Source organism: Garra rufa, chromosome 10 (assembly GCF_049309525.1).
Source record: "Garra rufa chromosome 10, GarRuf1.0, whole genome shotgun sequence".
Taxonomy (NCBI): domain Eukaryota; kingdom Metazoa; phylum Chordata; class Actinopteri; order Cypriniformes; family Cyprinidae; genus Garra; species Garra rufa.
In genome coordinates this window covers 15059537-15073462 of record NC_133370.1, presented here as the reverse complement: position 1 = coordinate 15073462, position 13926 = coordinate 15059537, and the positions used below count along the sequence as shown (strand labels likewise).

The following is a 13926-nucleotide window of genomic DNA, read 5'->3' as shown; positions in this document are numbered from 1 at the left end:
TTAAATAGCAAAAACAGTTCAGAATATTTCTGTTTTTGCTCTACTTTGGATCAAATAAATGCTTGATGAGCAGAAGAGACTTCTTTAAAAAACATTTAAAAAACTTTTGACTGGTAGTGTATATTTTCGTTAGTTAAGTTGACAAATCTATCATCACATTTTATTCATTTTTATTATTGCATGAGCTTAAATTGCATTTTACTTCAAAATAAGACACAATAAATCTCTTGTTTTTTGTCGCGCAGCTCTTCTTGAGATTCTGTGGGTGAATCTGACCAGTGTGTCGCATCACTTGGACTCATGTGCAGCTTTACGTGATGCTGCGAGCAGCCAACAGGTGGCAGCAGAGAGTCAGAGGAAAGCCTGTGAATCCAAAACAACTTACCTTGTCAAGCAAATGTGAGTGATTATATACCAACTGTATATCACACAAGACGTTCATTTATTTTACAGTGCGCTGTTTCATTTGTTTCTTTATCCATTTTACAGAGACAACTGCAAGGTTAATGTGTGAGGAACCGAGGACTTCCATCACACCTTCACAATATGGCATCATGTAAACTTCACTTAAATAATTGTCCCCCAGATTTAATACTGTACCAAGTTAATATGCAAAGAAGACGAACCTTTTTTTGCACTAGATGTATTCTGTTATCATATGGAAAGTGATATTAAGTACACTACCAGTCAAAAGTTTTTAAAGATTTTTAATGTTTTTTAAGAAGTCTCTTCTGCTTACCAAGCCTGCATTTATTTGATTCAAAGTAGGGCCTACAGCAAAACCAGTAACATTATGAAATATTTGTACTATTTAAAATAACTGTTTTTAATTTATTTTAAAATGTAATTTATTCCTGTGATTTCAAAGATTTCATTACTCCAGTCACATTATCCTTCAGAAGTCATTGTAATATTCTGATTTGCTGCTGCTAAAAAAAAAAAACTATTATTATTATTATGTTGAAAACAGCTGAGTAGATTTTTTTTTTCAGGTTTATTTGATGAATAGAAAGTTCAGAAGAACAGCATTTAATTGAAATAGAAATCTTTTGTAACATTCTAAATGTCTTTTTTCACTCACATCACTTTTGGTCAATTTAAAGCATCCTTGCTAAATAAAAGTATTCATTTCTATCATTTATTTTCCAATTAAATAAATAAATGATTAATTTTAATAAATTATTATCATTAATTAATTATACTGACTCCAAGCTTTTGAATGGTATAGCGTATAATGTTACAAAGATAAATGCTGTTCTTTGGATCTTTCTATTCATCAAAGAACTGTTTTAAATATTGCTAATAAAAATAAAAAGTTTTATGGACAGCAAATCGGTATATTACAATGATTTCTGAAGGATGACACTGAAGACTGGAGTAATTATGCTAAAAATGTAGCTTTGATCACAAGAATAAATTGGATTTTAAAATATATTCAAATAAAAACAGTTATTTTAAATAGTAAAAATATTTCAAAATGTTACTGCTTTTGCTGTACTTAATTTTAGATTAAATAAATGCTGGCTTGGTGAGCAGTAAAGACTTTCAAATCATTAAAAATCTTACTGTTCAAATACTTTTGACTGGTAGTGTATGCTGACATGATCTCCTTCATATTGAGACATTCTGATGTATTTTTACAGTAAAGTGAAATAATAATAATTATAATCATTTATTAATAAACAATAATTATTAAAATAATTATAACAATTATCATCATCATTATGTGTGAATATAGTTGGGATGACAATTTTATTTGTTTTTATTATTATAATTTTCAAGTAAAATAGTACATAGAAAGTGCTATAGAATATACTGACACTGTCTTCTTCATAATGAGAAATTGTTAGATATTACTATGGTAAAGTGAAATATTTATATTAATATTGTTGTTGTTGCTGTTGTTGTTATGTCTGAATAAAGTTGGGTGAACATGAACATATTTGTGATTTTTTTTATATATATATATATTTTTTTTTTAATGAATTCCTTTACTCAGGACATAGCAGAAATGCATATTTATATTTCTGTTTTAAGTTATTTGTTTTTAATTTTTGTTTGAAAGTAGGTAGGTTTATGTTTTGGGTTTAGGCTATATTATTAATTTAAGTCAAACTGGATTAAATGTAAAATGGTCTGTTTCCAACAGAAAGAAAGAAAAAAGCAAGAAATGAGAGTGCTATTGCTTAGTTTTTAGAGGGAATAGCAGAACTCTACCAACTTCCTGATTCAAACAGGAACGCGTATGAACTCATGACGACCGAGTGCTTCGTAAACAGCTGCAAATCAAATGAGTACGTGCTCAGATACTAATAATTTATATGAGCGCACATATTTCAGTTTATATTTTGATTTCATTTGACACTTAAAAAACAGCAGCAACTAAACCTGAGTCTACAGATTTGAGGTACTGCTACACGCTGACAGACTAGGCTTACGTTGGTTTTCCTTGGAGCTGCTAATGCTAATACACAGCGCTCCTAGTCAACACGTATGACGCCTTTTAGATACTTAACGTTACTTAATGTTGCATTTTGAACGTATGTATCGTTGTTTCCGTCATATTACGGATGTTATACGGTTGATTGTTTGCAAATGTTTCTAGCTAAAGCGCTTGGATCATGCCAGTTCCAGTATCTCAGCAAACCCAAGTTTGTTGACATACAGGAACTAAAAGCGGCTTTAAAAGCTGAATTTCTCTATGTAAACATTGTTGAGTTTAGCACAGTCTGTGTTGCTGGATCGGTCTTATAGTTTATTTGATATGTATAATATATTCTAATGCAGTTAGCGTCCTGCGTTTTTATATCTTTACAGGAAAAGCTCTTAGTTTATCAGCTTCATTTTCAAGCTCTTTGTTGCTATGTGACTTTTTACACCTGTAAAGTTAAATATGGTTACAAGATACAATTAAGTAATATACACCTCACTGTGTGTTTCTTTGCAGCACAGCATAATGAGACCAAACTCGGTGGTGCAGATGCATTGAGATATCTATGGCTGCAGGAATGAGTTCATCAGATAACTTCTCTTCTCATCGAAGGAATCCTCCCAGGAACTGTCGCCCCGTTTCAGAACCTAACAAACCTGTTTCGGGTGACAAAGCTTCCATCTTGCGTAGTAAAGGAACCACAGTGTCTCAGGTTTTGAATCCTGCAGAATCATGTGGACAGGGAACAACCAAGAAAGAGAAACTTAAAGCAGCAAACCCAAATGCTCTTCCTGATTTATCAGCTTGTTTACAGAATTCGGGTCAAAATGAACTGGTGTCTTCAGAGTCACATGAAGTTGAGCCAACAGTGCCTCATAAAATTACCACCCCCAAATGTCCATCAGAGACATCAACAAAATCTAAAAGGGGAAGAAAAAAGAACGTTACTCAGCCTAGTGAGAAAGAAGTAGCTGCTAGCAAAGACAATTCTGAACACAATTCTTGCCCAGAACGACACTTAAGATCTCAACAAACAAAAGGGACACGTTATCGGCACTCTAAACAAACTCAAAACAGTCAGACCCCTTCTGATGTTCCTCACACATGTACTACATTATCTCTTCCTCACCACAAACTCACTAACGGTGATTGTACCTCTATACCACACGCCTCGAAACGGGGCAGGCCCCGGACAAGGCCTCCCCTCAGCTCCACATCGACCTTAGACCCTGAACCCCCATCTCCAAAAAGAGCTTCGAACAGTTGCAAAACTAATGGTGATTGTACCTCCCTACCACAAACCCAGAAACGGGGCAGGCGTCGGAAGGAGCCTCTCCTCAGCTCCACATCGACTTTAGACCCTGAACCCCCGTCTCCAAAAAGAGCTTCGAACAGTTGCAAAACTAATGGTGATTGTACCTCCCTACCACAAACCCAGAAACGGGGCAGGCGTCGGAAGGAGCCTCCCCTCAGCTCCACATCAACCTTAGACCCTGAACCCCCATCTCCAAAAAGAGCTTCGAACAGTTGCAAAACTAATGGTGATTGTACCTCCCTACCACAAACCCCGAAACGGGGCAGGCGTCAGAAGGAGCCTCTCCTCAGCTCCACATCGACCTTAGACCCTGAACGCCCATCTCCAAAAAGAGCTTCGAACAGTTGCAAAACTAATGGTGATTGTACCTCCCTACCACAAACCCCGAAACAGGGCATGCCCCGGAAAAAGCCTCTCCACAGCTCCACACCAACCTCAGACCCTCAACCCCTGTCTCCAAAAAAAGCTACGAACAGTTGCAAAACTAATGGTGATTGTACCTCCCTACCACAAACTCCAAAACGGAGCAGGACCCCGAAAAGGCCTCCCCACAGCTCCACACCAACCTCAGACCGGTCTCCAAAAAGAGCTAAGAACAGTTGTATACCACATAGTCAGCAAAACGTCACAGAATCCAGTCTAGTAAAGGTTTGTGTGACAGTCGGTATTGCATTATCGATCGCTAACTGTTGTATGAGATTCTTGGCTTAACTATTTTTCATGTGTTAGACACCTCCTACAGACGGTACACCATCTAGACGGGGCAAACCTCAGAAGTTCGCGGCAGCAGGGAGGCCTAGAGGTCGCAAGGCGAAGAATGTGGTGGAACAGCCAATTGCAGCTCCAACTGTGAAACGCGGCAGGAAGAGTGCAACATCTCTTTTCAAATCTACTCAGGAAGAGCCGCCTGTTGAAACGCTGCCTAAAAATAAAGCTTGCTTTGAAACCCAGTTGTTAAAGACACAGGAATCAGGTACATGCCATTTTTTGTCTTTCTAAAAATGAAAATAATGTAATATAATAGTTTTTTAACCATAATACAGAAGACACCCAGTAAAATGTCATTCAGTGTAACAGTAGTTTGCACAGCAAAAACAAAATTGACAGGCATATTTAGAACCACAATCATTACAGTTTTTAATATTTTAAAATACATTCAAATTTGATTTTCTTTTATATATTTTGATAAGTACAGGTCAGAATAAGTATGTTGTGTTATTTTGACGTAAATAGGAACATTATTTCAAACATATATAGACATTTTGTTTTCACAAACGTTATTTGAAACAATAAAGTACACACACATTTAATAATCTTTCTATTATGAATTTAATTTGACGCACCAAGATGCGTTGTCTTGTCTGTGGTCCAACCATTTAATTCTCTAAATAGTAATTTAAAAATAGAATTAAATTATTCAAAAAAATCCAATAATTAATACAAACTACTCTGTTAATTAAATTGTATTAATTCAATAAAATAATGAACTATTCAGTAAAAAAAAAAAACATAGTAAATATATATGTAATGTTACAACTTCTGTTTTATTTATTAATTTTTCCAAAAAAAATTTTTCCGTTTACTTTTTTCTGAACTCTGTTTACTTTTAATGGTTACATTAAATTGTGTTAATCAATAAAACGAATCAAAAGCATCTCTAATTAATTAATTTTATAAAAAAAATATATATATCTTTTTTTTTCAGAAATAGAGTGTTAAGCATTTACATTTTTCTGCTAAAAAATATTTTTCTGTTAAATAGTCCTTTAAAAATAAAGTTTTATTAAAGGTTTTATTAGTAGTAGTAGTATTATCATTACATTAAGTAATATTTCTGTCACGGTTTCTTCAAGTTAAACCAAACTTTTATTTTGACGGATTGCTGTAAAGACCTTTAGGTTTTTGATTGTATATTATGCAACAAACTTAGAGCAGTTCTATGTGTTCATGTAGTCGCCACAAGCGTCACACGTGCGTTTACATTTGGTAAAAAAATACTGCGCGTGTGCGCCATTCATTCTCACAGAGAGATGCACAAAACATGCAAGATTTGTATTTAAATAGTATTTTTGCAGATTATTAACCACAGACACTAGTCCATATTGTGTTCTGATCAGAGTATGTGAGCGGAGTGGAGCGGCAACAATTTCCCCTCCGCGCTCAGTGCATTTAATAATCGCTCCTCTCCAGCTCCACTCCGGGTTCACAATTTTCCGCTCCCGCTCCACTCCTCGCTCACTGATGTCAGAAACACCGCTCCGCCTTCGCTCCGCGTCAAAACATTCAGAAATAGCCTTATGTTTTAAATATAACGGTCCTGTTCATAACACATATTAAAACAACAGGAGAGTTTGGAATAGTGTGCAAACTTTGTACCTACCACATACCAAGCTAATAACATTGTCAGCATTAAAAGAGTATAACTACTGCTTTATGCAGTGCAAGGTTTGTAATGAAAATAACTACATTTTTGTCAGTTATTTTACATATGGATCGCTGCATTTCTTACAGATTTCTGATAATTCGAAATCGGATACCATTACATTTGTTTTAATGCATTATTGTCACAGCGATTGCGTGTGAATAAGTGCTGCACATGTTTAAATGAGGCTTTCACCTGAATATATTCAGTATCTAGAAGGAACAAACTAAATCCTTGTGAACTATAATTTACCGCTCATGTCCATTCACATTATTTCTGATTTGAGTGATCCATCTCTATCAAGCTAAATGTTTAACATGTGAATGCCTGCTTATTATGCAGTTATATTACGGACCGTTGGCATGAATTGTACTTATGATGGAGCGATGGTGGAGCGCACTTGGAGCGAGTGAAAACCACGACGCTCCGACTTTTCAAAAATCCGCTCCTCCCTCCATTCAAAATCACACCGCTCCACTCCGCGCTCCGCTCGCACTCCGCTCCGCTCACATACCCTGGTTCTGATTTAAGTTGACTGTTATTTTTCCCAAATTTGGCAAACTGACAATGTGGTCATACACATACATCATACACATATGATCTGCGTCATACAGTAAATTCTGTTTGATGACTGAATTCCATGATTCTGTCTGCCTTTTCCGCGTGGCGGAAATCATAGGGCCCTATTGTTATGAACAAGCATAGGTAAGATTAGTAAGTTAATGTTTATAATTGTACATGGAGCCTCAGATAATGATAAATAAGATGTTTTTGTCACTGTAATGTTATATACCCATCAGATCAAACCATATCTTCTGACCTCTCCATCGAGCTGAGCTTGCTGGAGGAGCCTTATCCTCTTAACAACTCTATCTTCATGGAGGAGGAAGAGGACTTAGACGACGACGACGACGATGAGGAGCTGCCCAGCTTTTTGCAACAGGACAGTAAAAGTGAGTGAGCAATAAAAGGAAAAACAAAAGTGTGTATATGTATCCAATATGCATACATTTTGGCCAGTGCTTTGATATATTTGCTTTCCAGAGCCTTTGTCAATCTCAGAAGGACTTTGCGTGTGGTGCAAACTGAGGAAATATCCCTACTGGCCTGCAGTGGTAAGTTAAAGGGATAGTTCATCCAAAAATGAAAATTCTGTCATTAATTACTCACCCTCATGTCGTTCCAAACCTGTAAGACCTTTGTTCATCTTCGCGAACTAAGGACCCTTGCTCTCTATGGAGTCAGAAAGCTCTCGGATTTCATTAAAAGTACCTTAATTTGTGTTCTGAAGATGAATGAAGGACTTACAGGTTTGTAATGACATGAGGGTGAGTAATTAAAGCGCACTGTGCCAACTATGAATTTTGTGCAGTTTGTAACTCGTAGTTTATAACAAGTTGCTCATCTGTGCCACAGGTTAAAAGTGTGAATCGCAAGAACAAAAAAGCCAGCATTGTATTCATTGACTGTTACGTAAATGACCAAAAGAGATTTAGAAAAGGGTAAAAAATCATCCGTATCTTAACATCAATTATTTTTAGTATTCCACATAGTAGATTTGATAGGTCTTAACATCTTCACTCTTTTTTTATCCATAGGTTTTCTGTATCCCTGCGAACCCTAAAACCTTTTGATTGTGAGGAGTATGAAAAATTGGTGGTAAAGTGATATCTCTTTGTTTATCTCTTGTTAACACAGTATTTAGCTTTTTCTGATTGCATGCTTACAATTTTCATATTTCCATTACTAAACATTTGCCATACTGGATATACTTCAATACACTTTTTTTTTGGTTTTAAAGAAATGCTGTATTTATTTTATATAGGACATTGCAAAAGAGGCGTATGGCAATGCTATTACCTGGTCTCTGGAACTGATATCGGACTATAGGATCCGCATTGGTATTTATCTCCTTTAAAACTTTAAAGTACAGTATAAACATTTTAAAATAAAATACTATATTTACCAGAAATAACATTCACCTTTTTGAAAAGCAATTTCGGTCTGAAAAGCTGAAATTCAAATATTGAATTAATGTTTTCTGACAGGATGTGGATCCTTTTCTGGCTCCTTCATCGAATACTGTGCTGCTGACATCAGTAGGTTTAAAGGATTAGTTAACTCCTGAATTAAAATTTTCTGTTAATATACGTACTTTCATTTCATTCAAGATGTTCATGTCTTTCTTTCTTCAGTCAATAAGAAATTAAGGTTTTTGATAAACATTACAGGATTTTTGTCCATATAGTGGACTGCAATAGGGATCAGCAGGTTGAAGGTCCAAATTGGAGTTTCAATGCAGATATATATTTTATTTTATTTTTTTAAGAAAATGGACGATCGTTTCACTAGATAAGATCCTCATTCCTTGGCTGAGATTGTGTAGAGCCCTTTGAAGTTGCATTGAAACTGATCCACTGATCCCCATTAAAGTCCACTATATGGAGAGAAATCCTGGAATGTTTTCCTCAAAAACCCTCATTTCTTTTCGACTGAAGAAAGAAAGATATGAACATCTTGGATGACTGGATGAGCGCTAGTTTAACATAAATGGTCCGATGATTCCAGGTTTGCCAGTGCGGAGGAAGTACTCCGATGGGGCATCTGTGCTGACCTTCCCAATTCAGGAGATGCTGGGCGAGCAGTGCGACAACTCCGATAATAACATAGAGGACATTGTCGCCGAAGAGCAAGATGAGCTTCTCTCCAAGAAAGTGCTGCCCGACCGATCCAAGGCTGCACGCAACAGAGCCAACAACCAGCTGGTTGAGTTCATCATCAGACGAAAAGTCGAAAACCACTTATTGGTATGAACTTTACAGATGTTTATAAATACAGTGCCTTGTGAAAGTATTCATACCCCTTCATTTTTTCACATTTTTTGTTTTAACTGCTTTAAATTACTCCTTTCCCACATCAATCTACACTCCATACACCATAATGGCAAAGAAAGAAAAACATTATTATAACATCTTTGCAAATTTATTGCAAATAAAAAAAACTTACATTATTCCATTGCATAAATATTCATACCCTTATCTGGGACAGTTGAAATATAGCTCAGGAGCATTCATATTGCTTGTAGATGTTACTACATTTTGAGTGAAGTTAACCTGTGGCAAATTCGATTGAATGGGTATGATTTGGAAAGGCATACACTTAGGCCCAATCCCAATTCTATTTTCTACCCCTTCGCCTACCCCTCGCCCCTTCCCCTTGTCCCTTGAAACAAAGTGTAAAGGGGAAGGGCTAAAATATTTCCCCTAAGAAATGGGACACCACTACAACACTGTTATACGTCATCATAGGTTGTCGCTAGTTCCTAATGTTACGTCAGAGGACATGCGCAGATGTTTATCACTCATTCCAAGATGTCAAAATGTTGTCATGTTTCAAAAAGTACAAATGTACGGTGTACGCACCGTTCATTCACATGTGGCCGTAAGCAAAACAAACAACGCGTTATCACATGCGCGGCAAATTGCTAATCAGTGTAGTGGTGCCTGGAGAAGTATATATGCTTCATTTGTGAATTTCGTTTTCAACTTTCTATTTGAAAGCGTTCGTTTTCTGGATCCTTGGACTAAAATGTTTACAGGGGTTCACTTGTTTAAGAAATTTCTGATCGTAAAAATCAGCTTCTTTTTATTTGTAAGGTATCGTTTTTATTATTATGTACTGATTTAAATTACTGGTGCGGTAGACGTATCGGGCGCAGGTGCATTCATCAAATACATTTCAAAGCAAGCCGGCTCCACGGTCCTGACTGCATCATCACTGCCTTTATTGGGTGTTTTTAGCGAATATTTACATTTATTCACATGACTGGATGTGGTGGACTGCCATGATTTTGGCGAATGCCGGACACTACTGAATAATGCGCATCAGAGGGGATTTAAAAAGTGAAAGTGTGTATACACCGTATACCTGCGTACACCCTCCACTACACCACCGTTGCAAATTGCCGTGCCACTGGTCTTTCATGTTTCTAACATGCAGTCAAGTGTATATGACATAAAAATATATTTTGTAATATCGTGCAATCAGTGCTATCTGCTAGCAAACTTTAGCGATTTTTTTGCAAACGTTTATTTACAAAACAACACCATAAACACAAACACAAGATTGAAGGTAATATACATATAATGAAACATTATCATCAAAATCCTTATTAAAGGCAAAAATTACTTATATTTACGAGTCTGCTTGCTCGAGTGAGCAGCCATGTTGGAAATTTCTCTTAGCCCTTCGTTTGAAGTGAGGTCCTGAAAAATCTTCGTTTGGAGGGCTATCTGGCCCTTCCCCTTACCCCTACCCCTCCAACCAAAAGAGAAATGAGACACCCCTACCCCTTCACGTGAACGCGCCAAACGGAGGGGTAGGGCTAAGTGTAGGGGTAAGGGGTAGAATTGGGATTGAGCCTTAATAAAAGGTCTAACAGCTGAAAATGCATATCAGTGCAAAAACCAAGCCCTGAGGTAAAACAAAAACTGCCTGTAGAGCTCAGAGACAGGATTGCATCAAGTCACACATCTGGGGAGTTCAGAAAAAATCTAAGGTTCACAGAAGCATGTATTCTCCATTACCCTTAATGGAAGAAGTTTGAAACAACCAAGACTTTTCCTAGAGCTGGCCAAACTGAGCAATTCATAGAGAAGGACCTTGGCTAGAGTGGTGACCATGAACCTAATGGCCACTGTAGTTGAGCTCCATGATTATGTATAGAGATAGGAGAAACCTACAGAACATCACCGCAACACTACTCCAATCTGGGCTTTATGGTGGAGTGGGCAAACTCAATCCTTTCCTCAGTGAAGACACATGAAAACACACTTGGAATTTGTAAAAAAGCATCCAAAGAACCCTCAGACTGAGAAACAAGATTCTGTGGTCTGATGAACCTCAATTACAAGCATCATGTTTGAAGGAAACCAGGCACTGCTCATCACCTGTAGAGTACCACCCCAAAAGTAAAGTGTGCTGGTAGCAGCCTCATGCTGTGGGGTTGTTTTTCAGCACCAGGGACTGAGGGACTCATCAGAGTAGAAGAAAAGCTCAATGCACCAAAATATTGAGATGGCCTTAATGAAAACCCAGTCCAGAGCATTCAGAACCTCAGACTGGGCAGAAGTTTCACCTTTCAACAGGACAATGATCCTAAGCACATAGCAAGGATGGCTTATAGACAACTCTGTGAATGTCCTTGAGTGGCCCAGCCAGAGCCTGGGCTTGAACTCATTCAAATGTTTCTGGAGAAACCTGAAAATGTCTGTCAGACTCCATCCAAGCAGACAGAGCTTGAGAGGTGAAGAATGGAATATAATTGCCAAATGTTGAGGTGCAAATCTTGTTGCATCATACCCAAAAAGATCTGAGGCTGTAAAGGTGCTTCAGCCAAGTAATGAGTTAAGGGTATGAATACTTACGCAATGTTCTTTTTTTTTTTTTTTTTTTTTTAATACATTTGTAAAGTTGTGACAATTCTGCTTTGTCATTATGGTGCATAGAGTCAAAGACTATAGAATACCCAAGACATGTCACTCGTGTAGTTTTGAATGGGGAACAATGAAACGGTCATCATGGCCGCGAAGCTCCGCCTTCTTAGTGAAAGAGCCAATCATTGATTAGTAAAGTCAGCGTGTCACTGAATCTGCCGTTAGAAGTACCGGTTGCTATAGAAACAGCCGGCGCTCTAAGACGTGCGTTCAGTACTGCGCATGCGCACTGGCTCATCTAGCCAGAAAAATAAGCGTTTTTTTTATGCTATTCAAGCACAAGGAACTATATTTATGAGGCAGTTCTTGTTGGATTTCTTTGGAGATTTCAAATATGAAATTTAATCATAAGTTTGGCGAACAGTTTTGGAGAATTTGATGTTTCCCCATTCAAAGAGATAGGAGCTGCACTTTGATGCCCGAGAGGCGTTTCAAAGATGGCCGCCGAGTGACATGACTTGTCTTAAAAGGACTTTGATAGAGTGTAGATTGATGTGGGGGAAAAAAAGTAATTTAAAACATAACATAAGGCAGTAACATAAAATGAGAAAAAAAAAAGAATAATTTTGCAAGGCTGTGTATATTTATAATTATAAATATGTTCATTAATTTCTGTGCACTCTAAAATGCACAACTAACTCTTCTGTCTGGTGCTCACAGGCAGTCATTAGCGGTCGTAAGTCATCTAAATGGATGCAAGCCCTCCAGAGGCCTTCTCGCCCAGTGGTTGATGTCTACTTGGAAGATGAGGAGCAGGTTGATGAGGTGTACCGCTACCTGAACAAAGTCTGTGATAGCGCCCCTCAAATAAACACCTGTCTAGAAAACATCCAGACCGACAGGATCCGCCTTATTCTTGATGTGCTTCTGCCTGAGGTAATTGCCATCATTTACACTACCGGTTGGGGTTGGGACATGTTTTTTTTTTTTTTTTACTGTTTTTGAAAAAAGTCTCTTATGCTCACCAAGGCTGCATTTATTTAATCAAAAGTTCATTAAAACAGTAATATTGTTAAATATTATTATCACCATAGAAAATAACTCTTTTTTTTTTTGTGTTGTAATATATTCCTGTGTCACATGATCTTTCAGATACCATTCTAATATGCTGATTTGGTGCTCAACACCAGTTATTTACGGTCACTTCTGATCAATTTAATGCATTCTTGCTAAATAAAAGTATTATTTTTTTTAATCTTGCTGACAACATTTTGAAAGGTAGTATCTAATACCTCCAACCACATTCTAGCTTGCTTCAGTGACAGTTTTGCATTTTAGGCCATAATCTATGCCATTGCTGGAGTCTACAAGCTTTCCCTGGAGAAGGCAGAGGAGAAGTATCGCAGAGGGCCGTGCTTTAGTAACAGGTAGTACTTGTGAACTCACTTGCCCTAATAAACTGAGTCTTGCATCTGTCAGACTAGCTTTTTTTTATTTCATTGTGTTTTAGAGAAAGACAGGAGTTCGACATGATGATTGAACAGCAGATGAAGCTCAAGGAAATCACCCAGCGTCATAGACAGTGACAGCCTCTCTATTTTAAACATACATCAACTTTTATGAATTCTGTTCATTGTTTTATGAATAGGAATGTTTTCATTCTTATTTCAACAGCCATAAATCATAGTATATAAGAAGAATTTAAGTGATGATTGAATTGAATGGTTTTTCATGGCAAAATAATTTTGCTTTGTAAATAAAATAACCTGATATTAAATGTTTATTATCAAATCTCTGAGACTTTATGAGCTGAATGGTATATCTCTGATATCCTGATGCTAAAGTCAACCATATATGGTGCTTTTAAAGTGTGCAGTGTATAATAAGTGAATGCCTTGTGCAAATACATAAATACGTTTAATAATAATAATAATAATAATGTGGTATTCCTCAAATTAACTTAAACACGTGACTGCTACTTTTTCTTCTTTTTTTTTTGAAAATGCTTAAGTGTGTTCCTGGGTGTTTGTTACTGTTTGAAACTGAACACTGTCAAGTTGCATTTTACAATCAACACAACTGATGTCTCAAAAATGTATTGCCTTTTTAGCCACTTGACAATTCACAACTTTTCAGTGCTTTTCAGAGACTTTTTCTGTACTGTCATACATAAAGTTGCCAAAGTTGTTGCGCCTTACCACAACTGAAATCTGGTCTAATGTACATAAACATATTATTCAAAGCTTTGCAATTGATTTTTATCAATAAATCTTTATTTTTCAACACACATTATATACTCTGTATTTTTGTAAACATTTACATC

The 13926-nt window shown here is 36.8% G+C and overlaps 1 protein-coding gene across 2 annotated transcripts; it reads left to right on the top strand.

Annotated features, from left to right (window-relative positions):
* The first annotated feature begins 2234 nt into the window (after positions 1–2234).
* Positions 2235–13890, top strand: LOC141343984 (uncharacterized). Of its 2 annotated transcripts, none has more exons than XM_073848699.1 (13): positions 2235–2294; positions 2948–4394; positions 4476–4719; positions 6969–7121; positions 7213–7283; positions 7585–7670; positions 7767–7827; positions 7994–8069; positions 8217–8267; positions 8737–8975; positions 12324–12539; positions 12942–13030; positions 13114–13890. In XM_073848699.1, exons 2-13 carry the CDS (start codon positions 2997–2999, stop codon positions 13187–13189), a joined length of 2760 nt encoding a protein of 919 aa, XP_073704800.1. In that variant the 5' UTR covers positions 2235–2294; positions 2948–2996; the 3' UTR covers positions 13190–13890. The 2 variants fall into 2 exon arrangements, with proteins under 2 accessions (XP_073704800.1, XP_073704799.1); XM_073848698.1 differs by having other exon boundaries at positions 2246–2407.
* Positions 13891–13926: the final 36 nt, after the last annotated feature.

Excerpts from the sequence above, each read along its gene's own strand:
- LOC141343984 (XM_073848699.1), top strand. The coding sequence starts at position 2,997 with ATGGCTGCAGGAATGAGTTCATCAGATAACTTCTCTTCTCATCGAAGG. Across the intron at positions 8,070-8,216 it reads GGACTATAGGATCCGCATTG|GATGTGGATCCTTTTCTGGC; the intron begins GTATTTATCTCC and ends GTTTTCTGACAG. Across the intron at positions 8,976-12,323 it reads AAGTCGAAAACCACTTATTG|GCAGTCATTAGCGGTCGTAA; the intron begins GTATGAACTTTA and ends TGGTGCTCACAG.